Source organism: Canis aureus, chromosome 13 (genome assembly GCF_053574225.1).
Source record: "Canis aureus isolate CA01 chromosome 13, VMU_Caureus_v.1.0, whole genome shotgun sequence".
Lineage (NCBI taxonomy): Eukaryota > Metazoa > Chordata > Mammalia > Carnivora > Canidae > Canis > Canis aureus.
The window spans coordinates 10,219,920-10,233,270 of NC_135623.1; the positions used below are offsets into that span (position 1 = coordinate 10,219,920).

The 13,351-nt window shown below is 40.1% G+C and overlaps 1 protein-coding gene across 22 annotated transcripts in view; it reads right to left on the reverse strand.

Moving 5' to 3' along the window:
- The window catches only part of MACF1 (microtubule actin crosslinking factor 1), a 338,748-nt gene that overhangs the window by 220,870 nt on the left and 104,527 nt on the right, over nt 1-13,351 (reverse strand). For 2 of the 22 annotated variants that reach the window (XM_077844657.1, XM_077844656.1), the window contains exon 1: nt 8,153-8,493. The exons of the other annotated variants lie outside the window; for them this stretch is intronic. In XM_077844657.1, coding sequence (XP_077700783.1) covers nt 8,153-8,261 — 109 coding nt within the window. In that variant the 5' untranslated portion in view covers nt 8,262-8,493. Of the gene's footprint in view, nt 1-8,152; nt 8,494-13,351 lie in introns of those variants that run through there. 22 annotated transcript variants of the gene reach the window in all.

Consider the following 13,351-nt stretch of genomic DNA (forward strand, 5'->3'; position numbering starts at 1 on the left):
GGCAGGGAGGGAGGGGCAACACCCAGGAAAGCCAGTTCGAAGAGATTAGCCCCAGAGACTGCAAGTGAAAAAGAGTAAACGTGAGCTTGCCTAGAGGCCACTCAATTTAAACAAGCCCTGAGACCTGCCTCAGTACCCTGACAGCTTTCTTCACTCCCTACCAGGTAGCCCTCCCACCTACAAACTGCTAATAATCCTGTTACTACTTACTAATAACGGGACTCACAGCTGACTTTATCCCTCCTTGACTAAGCTCCCAGTCACCCCAATAACCTGAGACAACTCTACTCAGTTTGTTCTTCATATTAGACTTTTCTTAGTCAGTCTTGGACAGAAAGGGTCCCCCTAGAATTTACCTTGTCTTAAGAAGAGAAATGCATAAGAAATAGGGGAGAAAGAAGAAAAAGGAATAAATGTCTCCTGATTCATACTTAGTAACCTTTTCCTTGATCTGATTTAAATTTCTTGAGTCTTGTATCTTCGGTCTTCATATCCTGGTCTCTAACACATTTTGAAGGTGCTCAATAACCTAACTTAAAATTAATTCAGCATCTACCATAACTGTTTTTTAATATTTTAAAAAGGCTAAGTAACTTGAGGGTGCCTGGGTGGCACAGCTGGTTAAGCATCCGACTCTTGGTTTCAACTCAGGTCATGATCTCAGGGTCGTGAGATGGAGCTCCACATCTGTTTAGGACTCTCTCTCCCTCAGCAACACCTCCCCTCTCCCCCATTCACATGCTCGCTCTCTATCACTCTCTTTCTAAGTAATTAAAAAAAATTTTAAAGGCTAAATAACTTGACCAATATTACATATCCATTTGTCCAGCTCCAAAGCTACACTTCCTATTACACCCTACTGTTTCTGACAGGGACCTAATCCAGAATAACTACACTGCCATGAGGGGGCTGGATATTTAAGGTGGTGGAATATTCCTCAGAAGATTAAGAAACAAATATTTGACTATAGCCAATTAGAGATTTAAGGCATATCCCAAATGAATAATGTGAGATAATTTTTAGAAATACTAAATAATTCCAGAGTCTCTAAAAGTCAAAATAATCATCACCAGGTAAGGTTTGAAAAATGTAAACCAAAGCCTCCTCCCTGCTCCTCACTCCCCTGGGATCCAAACAGAATCTATGTCCTGTGAAGGCAATACAGACTGATGAAGTTAGGGTGGAGAGTCTTAGGGATGAGGTCAGTCTGACTGCCAGGAGGCAGGCCTTCCCTCCTAAGAGATCCTGAGCCTCAAAAGGGAAGCTACTGCTGATAGCAAGACCTTGATTAAGACAGTCAGCTCTTAATTCAGAGGAGACCCACCTGAGTAGTGATTACCCAGGTCATCCCCCCTTTTTTGCCCAGCTTTTAGTCATGTCATAGGTCATTGGGTGTCCAGAGATGTCAGGGGCAGGAAAAAGAGAATCTGCTGCTACCTGTAGGTATTTAAAATGTTGAATGGGGAAAAAAATAAAAAATAAAATGTTGAGTGAAAGGAAGAAATTCAAGTCAGTATTTCCATACACGGCTAGAAGTTATTGGAGAATTTACAAGCACTGACTTTCTTACAATAGCACAGGAAATCGAAGCTATACATTTATTTCCTTAAATGCCAGAATCACCTACTGTTAAGGATACTGAAGTGGACACAGAGTCTTTCCTTCTAAAATGTAAGACAATAATTCATAATATATCACTAACTTTTTGCATACTCCCACATTGGCTTTTTTCACATTTCTTCATTCCCAACTGTAAAGACAAATATTTATACTTTGTCCATGCAGCATACAGGAAATTACTATGTCCTCAATGATTCCTTTTGTGGAAAAAGCATCATGAGTAAACAAATTATATAGTCCTTGGAGCACCTGGCTGGCTTAGCTGCAAAAGCATGTGACCCCTGAACTCAGGGTCATGAGTTCAAGCCCCACGTTGGGTGTAGATATTACTACTACTACTACTACTACTACTACTACTAATAATAATAATAAATAAATACATACATACATAAAGCCCACAATCATATAGTCCTTACTACGGGCAGAATGTATTCTTAAAACTAACTCAAAACAACCATGCAGTATTATTAACCCCACTTACAGAGGAGGAAGCTCAAACCCAGACAGACTGACATCAATCGCAGAGCTAGGATGATAACACAGGCAGTCTGATCCAGACCCTCAACCACAACTCCATGTCACATCCAAGTAAAGGCCAAATGATTGCACTGCCAGAAGCCACAGGAAATTAGAGACCTTAGTCTTTAATCTTCTCATTCAAAGGGAAATTTGAGGTGCAGAGGAAGTAAGTGACTGTCTAACATCTCATGTAGTCAGCAGAAGAGCCAGGACTTAGAATCCATGGCTCCTGACACCAAGTTTAGTGGTCTTCCTACACACTGCACAGATCTATAAAGAATAGCTAAGGAAAGAAAAAAGGCAAGGCTTCCACCTTGATTAAAACAGCTAATGGTAAAACAAAACAAAACAAAACAGAACACACACACACACACACAAACAAAAACAGCTAATGGTTTAGTTATCAGAGTAAAGATATATTAGATATGACTGTTTACTAATTTATCGAGTACCTGTTACATGCCTAACAAATTTTTAGATAAGATGAATGGAGGATGCTCAGCTAATGTCATAATAATCGCAAAAGGTGACACCAAATCTCACAGGACAAAATGTAATGACAACTCCTATGTCTTGTACTGAAGTTCAAGAAAACTAAAGGCATAGCAGTGTCTAGAGGGGTGATATCAGCAATTCATGTACTGTATCAGCATTTATGACTGATCTTAAGGTTAACAGACTCAAAGGTGTGATGGAGCTGATTTAGGGAAAAAAGAAGGAGAGGAGAGGGGAGGGGAGGGGAGGGGAGGGGAGGGGAGGGGAGGGGAGGGGAGGGGAGAGGAGAGGAGAGGAGAGGAGAGGAGAGGAGAGGAGAGGAGAGGAGAGGAGAGGAGAGGAGAGGAGAGGAGAGGAGAGGAGAGGAGAGGAGAGGAGAGGAGAGGAGAGGAGAGGGATGCAAAAAAATAAAGGGGATGCAGGAGAGGAAAGAAGGAAAGGAAAGGGAAAAAGGAAGGAAGGAAGGAAAAGATGATAGATAGATAGATAGATAGATAGATAGATAGATGATGGATAGATAGATGATGCAATCTTAGGTTGCACTATGTTCATACGGTCCAGATCCAGGGATTATAGCCGGTCTGCCTAGTGGGATGTTGGAAAATGGAAAGAACCTTAAGAAACTGGACTGTCCAACTCTTTTATTTTGCAGATTAAAAAAACAAGACCATAGAAAGGGACACATTTTTCCTTTGGTAAACACACAAAAATTAAAATGTACTTCTCGGGATCCCTGGGTGGCGCAGCGGTTTAGCGCCTGCCTTTGGCCCAGGGCATGATCCTGGAGACCCGGGATCGAATCCCACGTCGGGCTCCCGGTGCATGGAGCCTGCTTCTCCCTCTGCCTGTGTCTCTGCCTCTCTCTCTCTCTCTCTGTGTGACTATCATAAATAAAAAAAAAAAAAAAAAAAAAAATTAAAAAAAAAAAATGTACTTCTCAAGGAACCATAAAGCTTTTGTCCTGTTTATGTTATCATGATGTGAGATATTAATAAACTAAAACACAGGGCAGCTCTATATCATTCATACTGAAGCACCTACCTTGGGGCCCACATGTCAAACTAAGCCAAGCCCTATAGGTATAAATGAATAGGACAAGTTCCCTGCTACAGCTTATATCGAATACTATCTTAATCCTTTCAATTTATTTGTTCAAGTAACATTTACTGACAGCTATTTTGTCTCAGACACTTGAGAAACTGAGATGAGTAAGTGTCCCTGCTCTTAAAAATCTTACACACTAATAGACTGTCATTAGTGGAGAGAGAGAGAGACAGACAAGCAGAACAAGATGACAATACAAGTTTGAATAAGAAGCACTAACACAGTGCCACTGACCCACAAAAAAAGGAACTCTTACTTCAGTGTAGGAATGCTTTCCAGAGGCTCTAACTACTTACCTTGAAGGACAGGAATCAACTAGTCCAGTTGAAAAGAGGATATGGGCATTTGGGGTAGAGAACTACAAGTTTTTAAATGATGCTAGAGTACTAGGTGTTTGTAAGGCCAAGACAGGAAATAGAACTAGTGAAATAGGCAGGGAGATCATAAAAACACCTTTTTTTTTAAAGTTATCTCCACACCCAACATGGGGTTCAAATTCACAACCCCGAGATCAAGAGTCACATGCTCTACCCACCAAATCAGACAAGTGCCCCATAAAAACACTTTTATGTCATCCTGAAAAGTTTGAACTTTCTTCTTAAAAGCAGAGGGGAAAAAAAAATAAATGAAAAAAAATAAAAGCAGAGGGGAAGCACTGAAGGATTTTAAGCAGGAGAGTGATACAGACAGCTCTGTATTTTAGAAAGTTAACTCTGGCTACAGCTGGAACACAGGTGGGGGTGGGAAGGAGTATGGGGGAAATAGATTGTTTAAACAGCCCAAGATATAAACATGAGGATGCAAACTAAAACAGTAGGAAGTGTTTGGAATAACAAGATAATACATGTGAATGTAAGTGTGGGCAAGGTATTTTGAAGACTATTTAAAAATCTAAATACTAATTGAAAGCAAAGTTCTATCTTACGAGTATTTTATGACTTCAATACAAACTGTCTGTGTCTTCCTGTATCTTGTTTACAACTGCTGAAGAGACTGTGACTTAGGAACGTGGTCCTAAGTTCCGGTTCTATAAACAGAACTCACCAATGGACCGATAACATCTAGGAAAATGAAGGAATAGTGATCCATGACTCCTTCCCCACACTTCTGCTGTACCCCCTTCACCTCTCCATATGCACACCTGGCCTCCAAATTTTCAAAGCAAAACCAATCAATTTAACTGTCCAATGGGAATAATAAGGAGTTAGGGAATCATATATAGTAAATGGAGAAGGAAGAGTCTGGACTGGCAAAGATAGCCTTCAAACCTAAGCAAGCCTGACACCTAGAAGAGAAAGAACTTGGTCTTTGCCAGGCTGAATTGGGACTAATGGGCCTAAGTTACAAAAGAGGTAACCTCCAGTTTAAAAAAGAATCCCTGTTACCAACACAGTAAATAGTTCTTAGGTTGTATGTTCTACAATCACTTTTTCAAACAAATCTTATATGCAACTCAACATATAGAACATATAAAAACAGTATTTTAAAAAAATAAAGAGAGGATCCCTGGGTGGCTCAGCGGTTTAGAGCCTGCCTTTGGCCCAGGATGTGATCCTGGAGTCCTGGTATCAAGTCCCATGCCGGGCTTCTGCATGGAGCCTGCTTCTCCCTCTGCCTGTGTCTCTGCCTCCCTCTACCTCTCTCTCTCTCTCTCTCCCTCTCCCTCTCCCCTCCCCTCTCCTCCCCTCCCCTCTAAGCTAAGGAAATACTCTCTCTTCCTCTCCCTCTCCCTCTCTCTCTGTGGCTCTTGTGAATAAATGAATAAAATCTTTAAAAAATAATAATAAATAAATAATAAAGATAAATAAAAGCAGTGTTTAATAGTATAAATCAATTATATGGGTTCAATTTTGTGTTGCATATTTTAAAGCTAAATGATATAACCACTCAAGTAATTTTGATTAAAATTAGAGATTAATTAATTACAGTTATAGCCTTTGGTATCCAGTCTATTTCTAAGTTGCACTTTATCAGAGTGAATCCTTTTTTAAAAACTGGTTCATACAAATAGCAACAAACAGTAATAGTTTCACAGTGTGCCTGGTAATCTCAGGATATTATTCAAAAAAATTGATACAAGACCCTGAAAGAATAGCAGAAATATTTGTTTCAATGTCAAATACTTTGGACATCTAAAATTGTGTACATCCTTTATAATACGTAAATATGACTGGAAATGTGGGACAATAAGCACAAAATCTTTTAGTACACACTCGGCCCAGTATTATAGTGTCATCACTTAGCAATGTGTAACCCATTCACTGTTATGGACCGAGCACCTGAGCCTTACCTAGAATTAACCAGGCACAGGACCTATGTTCTCTAGTATGTTCTGCAATAGGGAAACATTTCCAATTTAAAAAAAAAAAAAAAAAAAAAGACCAGATAAAAAGATACAAATTTCACTTTTTTAATAAACTGTACACTCATAAGGAGTTTAAATATGTACTTAGAGATGGTGGAGAAACTTTATTTTGGTGATATCCAACTGGCAGGTAGTATATTAGAGCATACGTGTTACTTTTATTTTTTTTTAAGATTTTATTTATTTATTTGACAGAGAGAGAGCACAAGTAGGGAGAGTGATAGAGAGGGAGAAGCAGGCTCTCCTCTAAGCAGGGAGCCTAATTCAGGGCTCAGGGCTTGGATGACCTGAGCCAAAGATAATTAACCGACTGAGCCACCCAGGCATCCCGCATACGTGTTACTTTTAAAAACATTTTAAATAGATAAAATACATCTCAAAATTGAAATTAAAATAAATCTTTATTTTAATTTATCTGGGTATAGAATCTCTTAAACACTTCTACAGAAGTTTTGGTATCTGTAATCTCCAATTATAAAACCCCTGCTCCAGTTTTACAGATAAATGAACACGGCACCTTCCCAACTATTAGGTACTAGAACCAAAGTTGTTTCACAAAAATAAAAAACTTTTACAATTTATTTTTCTTTTTATTTCGATGCATTTTATGGATGTTTACAAAATACATTTTCTAAAACATAAAAAAGCACTTGAAAGATAGGGCTCTAACTCCTAAGTATCATAGAAAATCCTATACTGAAGATAAACTTTTAAAATATTAATTAGTGGTTTAAAAATGTCATTACTACCATGCACAGGGAAAGGAAAGGAGCAGGCTCCTTCTAGACGGCAATTACTTTCTCATTGCATATGAAATAGTATATAGGGCCAAATAATTCATGTTTGTCTGCTCCTTTCTTTCTAAGATCCAGTACAGGCTTACATTTCAGGAAAGTCACTTTGGGCTATCTCCTTAAACACATCACCACACAAGCTAAACATATTTCTAAATGTCTGTTTTTGCTGATATAGACACATGCTGGGATCTGAATATTTAGTCAAAAGCTTTTCTGGGACTTACTGGAAAGGACACTGAGGAATGACTGAATCTAATTCTAATTCCGTCAAGCATTCATAAACTTTTAATAGAAAGCGAAGTAATAAGTCATCAAATCTCCATCTTAACTTGTAAGACACAAAGTATCTCAATACTTTGGTTTGAAGGTAGTAGGCAGATCACAAGGACAGTCCTGAAGGCACTGTGATCCGAGGGTGGACTCCAGGAGAAGCCAGTCTTTATTAGTCCTCAACCATGGAGATTCAGAATTAGCTAAACATGAGGCTGATTCCTGCACTGGGCTTTTAGAAATCAAAGGCATATAATGTAATTAATACCAAATACGAGGAGAAAGAAGGGTCTGCTTTTTTTTTTTTTTTTTTTTTTTTTTTAAATCAGGGCCTGACTCCCTGGGGAAAAGAATAGTTAACTTCATTGCATTGAACAGGATGACTTAGATAAACAAGTAAACTCTACTGCTGCCTGAAGGGAAAGGAACAATTTTAATCTATCAAAGAGAACAGAGGCACCTTGGTAGGGACACCACTCACCCCTTCCTCTCATTGGCCTTTCCTCCTGTCTTTACTTATCCAAAAATACACCAAATCCAGAAACTTCTCTAATCCCACAAGTTTTCTCCTATCTCTACCTAAAAGGGTGATAGAATCACTGTATGTGTTTGGTTAAAGACAGAGATCCAGAAGCCACTTTGAGATTGTGAGAAAGTAGGGAAAGGAAGAGCTTGACTCTCTGAGAAAGGACCCAAGTCAGCACAGTTGCCACTTTCCTCAGCTTGGAGTCCAGACATCACCTCATCAAACCAGCACCCTCCAGCAGACAGCTGCACAGAACAGGGAAGAGTCCAGGTCTGAAACTAGTCCCAGGGTGGCCCAGTTTCCTCAGTAGGTCCAAACACGCATAAAGTCTCACAGCACCCCAGCTGAGAAGAGGTACTGGCCCTTTAAGGAAAGCCACTGCGAAGCCCTCCGTCATTTACCCCACCCTCAAACGCCCCCCAGTAGATTTAAAGAATAACTGGGTTCACACATTACCTGCTCTGCCTCTGGCACATCTCTTCCAGTACAGGATACCGGCAATCCCAAGAACGTGAGTCAAAATAAAGATGGTTGATGGCAAATAAGATGAATCTAAGAGCGGCATTTCCAGGCCCGGCTTTCCTCCTCCCCTGAGTTGAGCCACAAGCCCACAGCTCGGCGCAGGCCTCCAAATGCCTTTCTCCTGAGGTTACTGCTGTCCTGTCCCGAACTGTCAGCACAGAGGCGGCGGCCCCCAGCACAGTGTTGTCAGAAACTTCCTGGCGGCTTCTCCTCCATCTCACCCCTGACTGAAGGGCAGCCCTAGATGGGGCTGACACCGCACAGTGTTTCTCAGACAAAGCCCAGGAAACAACTGGCCAGAGGGGGGAGGGGAAGGAGGAACCAGGAGAGTGAAAAGGAGCGCCTAAGCTAGTGCTGGGCTGACTCAAATTTCTATCTTTGGCATCCTCTGTCCAGCTTAAACAAACAAACCTCAGACCCTTCTATAAGAAGGGGGGGGTGTCAGAGGACGTCACACTCTTAACTTTCCATTCCCCACCAGGCTGGAATGTCAGGCTTCTGGATGAAGCCAAAAGAAAAAAGTCACAGAATTACTAGGCAATCACTTGTGGGGAGGAGTTAAAAGTACACAAGGACGTATTTTAAGTGTCCATGAGTAGTACCCTGGCCAGTCGGGACAACCCTTCCACACCCACGGCCTAGGAGGAGGAGGAGAGGCGCCAGAGCATCACATACACAGCAAGCTCCAGGAGATAGATCTGACATCACGGCATGATGAAGATGAACGAGGAGGACAAAAAAATCCAGTGTTTTCAGAGTTGGAAAATCCACCACTAGCTGCCCAAGGGGATACGGGGAATAGCTGCTCAATGACAGTAGAAAACAATGCCTTCCACAAAACTAAGGCCTGCTGACAAATGAAAACCTGATACGGAGGCTGTAGCAGCAACTGAAAACACTTTACCACCACATACCTACTAGAAGGACTAAAATTAAAAAGATCGATTATATCCAGTCTTGGCAAGGAAGGATATGAAGCAACTGGAACTTTCATACAGTGCTGGTGAGGGTGTCAATCGGCACAACTGCTCTGGTTTGGCAATTTCTTATAGAGTGATGCATACACATACCAAATGATCGGGCAATATCACTCATAGGATTTACCCAAGAAAAGTGAAAACACTGTGTTCACAGAAAAACCTGTATGTAAACTAAGAGCAGCTTTATTCAAAATAATGAAAATCTGGAAACAGCCCAAAATCCATGAACTGGTGGACTAATAAACAAATCACAGGGTGTCCATACAATGGACTACAACATGGCAATAAAAAAGAAACAACCTACGGCTACCACAGCCTGGATGACTCTCAAGAGCACTGTGCTACATGGAAGAAGCCAAACACAAAAGGCTACATACTGTATGGTTCCATCCACATGACATTCTAGAAAAGCAAAACTATACATAGGACAGAAAGCAGGTAACTGGTTGGCAAGGCCTGGGGGTGAGGGAAGGAACAAACTACAAAAAACACAAGGGAACTTTTTGTGGTAATGGTTCCTTAAACTGTATGCATTCATCAAAATTCACTGGATTGTACACCCAAAATGGTGACTTTAGTTGTACATAAAATATACTTCAATAAACCTAACACACTGAAAACCTGGAAAGAAGTTCACACAGCCTAAGTTGAATATGCAAAGACCTCCTTGTACCACTGTTCCTCTTGTCATCTACTTTTCTCTGAAGAGATTTTTTATAAAATGAAGTGTGGATACAAAACATAACACAGAAGACCCAATAGCGAGGAGCACATCTAACATCCTCTGTGACACCTTTCACTCGGGGAAGAGTTATAGCTTCTCCTACTAACAAACTAGTTCTTTATTTATTCCTATGGTGCCTTTTATACTATGGTATGTTAATATGCTGTATTCTCTCACAAATAAGCCTTAAAAACACAAATTGTTTTAATATCCATAGTTACCCTATTTATTTTATTTATTTGGGGGGAATAGGGGGAGAGAAAGAATCTTAGGCAGGGGGGCTCAATGCCTAGTGCAGAGCTGGACATGGGGTTCCATCTCACAACCCTAAGATCATGACCTGAACTGAAATCAAGAGTCAGACGCTCGGGGGGTGGGGGTGAATGGGTGATGGGCACTGAGGGGGGCACTCGACGGGATGAGCAGTGGGTGTTATTCTGTATGTTGGTAAATTGAACACCAATAAAAAATAAATTTATTATTAAAAAAAAAGAGTCAGACGCTTAAGCGACTGAGCCACTCAGGTGGTTCATTCCTTTATTTGTTTAAAGCTATAAGAAAAATAAATAAAAGAGGAAGTGTTTTAGATTTGAATAATCTATTAAACAAAGGGATAATAAAGGGCCCTTGATGGGTGAACAAATGCAATATGAATATTTTAATCTGGCATCCAGATCATCTATAATTTTGTGCGAACCCATATCTCATTTATCCAATATTTACTGTTTACTCTGTTTCAGGTTCTGTTCTAGATACTGGGAACGTAGTAGTGAACAAAACAAAGACCTTGCTTTCATGAGGCATATATATGAGTAGGAGAAGATGGAAAGTAAACACAAACAAGCACATATACAGTTTGTCAGACAAATATAATGGAGAACACTAAAAGAGATGAAGAGGAGAAGGGGGGAGTGTCAGTAGGGTCAAGTTTCCCATTTTATATATAAGATGTTCAGGGAAGGCTTCTCTAATAAGATGGCATTTAAGCAGAGACCTAAAGAATATGAGCAAACCAATCATATGGCTATCTAGAGAAAAGATGAGCCAAATTTTTTAAGAAGCAAGTGCAAAGGGCAAAAGTAGATTTGGTGTGTTCAAGGAACATGGGGAAAACTATATTGATTGGAGCCCACAAGAAAAGGGGAGAATGTCAAGAGATGAAGCAAGAGAGATTATCAGATCACCTACATCTGTATAGGCCACTTGTAAAGACTTTGGCTTTTATTCTAAATGAAGTAGGAAACCTTTGGAAAGTTTTGTGTGAGTGTGTGACATGATTTTAAAAAGAACCCCCCTTGCTGCTAAACTGAGAAGAGACTATTGAGAGGCAAGAATGGGAGCAGGGCCACTAGTTAAAATGCCATTACAACAATGCAAGTGAAAACTGGTGGCTGAGAACCAATAGCTGGGACCAGAGTGTGGTGTTAGAGCTGGCAAGATGTGGTCATATTCTGGATAAGTTATAAAGGAAGAGTCATCAGAATTTGCTCATAGACTGGATATGGGGTGAGGACAGAGCCATGGACAGAGCCTTGGCACTAAGAGTTAAGGCCTGAGAAACTGAATGAACAGAACTGCTACTTCCTGAGATGGGAAAGACCGTTGGAGAAGCAAAGGGTTTGGGCCTCACTGGTGGTTGTAGTTGTTTTTGTTTTGGTTTGGTTTGGTTTGGTTTGGTTTGGTTTGGTTTGGTTTTTTGAGGAGGAGGCAGAAATTCTCTTTTGGATATAGCAGATATGAAATGCTAGTAGACATACCAGAACTTTGAATATGCAACTGAATATCTGAATCTAGAGTTCCAGGAGAGACCCAGGATGAGTTTTAAAGCCAGAAAATCAGGTGAGATCACTTGGGGGGTGAAGAGAGAGAGAGGAGATGAAGTTCATGGACTAAGTGTGGAAAACCCTACAACATTAGATAGGGAAGAGGAAGAACCATCAAAAGAGAAACCAGTGGATTAGGAAAACCAAAAGATCATGATGCCCCAGAAGCCAGGGGGAGGGAAGTGTTTTAAGAAGAAGTAATTAGGGGCACCTGGCTAGCTCTGTTGGGGGAGTGTGTGACTCTTGAGCTAAGGGTTGTAGGTTTGAGGTCCATGTAGAGTGTAGAGATTACCTAAAAATAAAATCTTAAAAAAGAAAGTAGTAATTAATCATTGCCAAAGCTCTTAATGTGTCATGATGAAGATCAAGAATGGATCACTGAGGGACGCCTGGATGGCTCAGCGGTTTAGTGTCTGCCTTTGGCTCAGGGCGTGACCCTGAGTCCCAGGATCAAGTCCCACATCGGGCTCCCTGCATGGAGCTTGCTTCTCCCTCTGCCTGTGTCTCTGCCCCTCTCTCTCTCTCTCTCTCTCTCTCTCTCTCTGTGTCTCTCATAAATAAATAAATAAAATCTTTAAAAAAAAAAAAAAAAAAGAATGGACCACTGAATTTAGGGATGTGGATGTTGCTAGTGACTTTAATAAGGGGAGTTTTGATGCCAGAAAAGACCTGACTGGAGTGATTCATGAGAGGATGGGATTTATAGGGCTATGACGAACAGCATGGCGACTACAGTTAAAAATTTTTTAATAGGTTGCATATGTGAAAGCTGTGAAGAGAGTGTATCTTAAAAGTGCTCAACACAAGGGGGGAAAAAAACTTTTTGGTATCTATATAAGGTGACAGATGGTAACCAGACTTACTGCAGTAATCATTTTGCAAGATATGCAAATACCAAATATTATGTTGTACACCTGAAACTAATATGTGTCAATTATACCTCAAATATAATTTTTTAAAGTTAAATGTAAAAAAGAGAGAATGGGAGGGAAAAAATTAGTGACAATGAAGTGAAAAATACTCAAGAACTTTGCTGTAAAACAAAAGCAAAGAGAGTGATGTAGGGTCAAGAGAACTTTTGACATGTGAAATGTATTAGTGTTTGCTGAAAAGAATAAGTGCAACAGAAGGAAAATGGATAGTGGAATCCAGGGGAGACTAAACCAGAGCTCCCTCTGGAGCAGGGCTCTCTTGCGAAACAGAACATTTTGTTCATTCATTTAATTTAAAAACACAGAGCATAAAGCTAGACAAGGTGGACACAAAGATGATGATAATGACCCACGCCTTGCTGTGGAGAAGCCCCGGAGCTTTGATAGCCAAAGAAGTAGTACTTGCTTGGAAGGGCATTTATAATAATACACTATACTAATACTATGATATGCTAACATGTATTGAGTGGCAACTAGAAAACACTTTCACATCTGTTACTTCATTCAACTCTGACAATATTATTAGCATTAATGTTATATTATACATTATTAATTATTATTATAAATGGGGATATTTTATAAATCAAGAACTTGGGGCTCACAACATTTTGTCACCTATATTCAAATTTTTAAAGTTTTATTATAAATAAAAAATATTTTTAAAGAGAAACTGG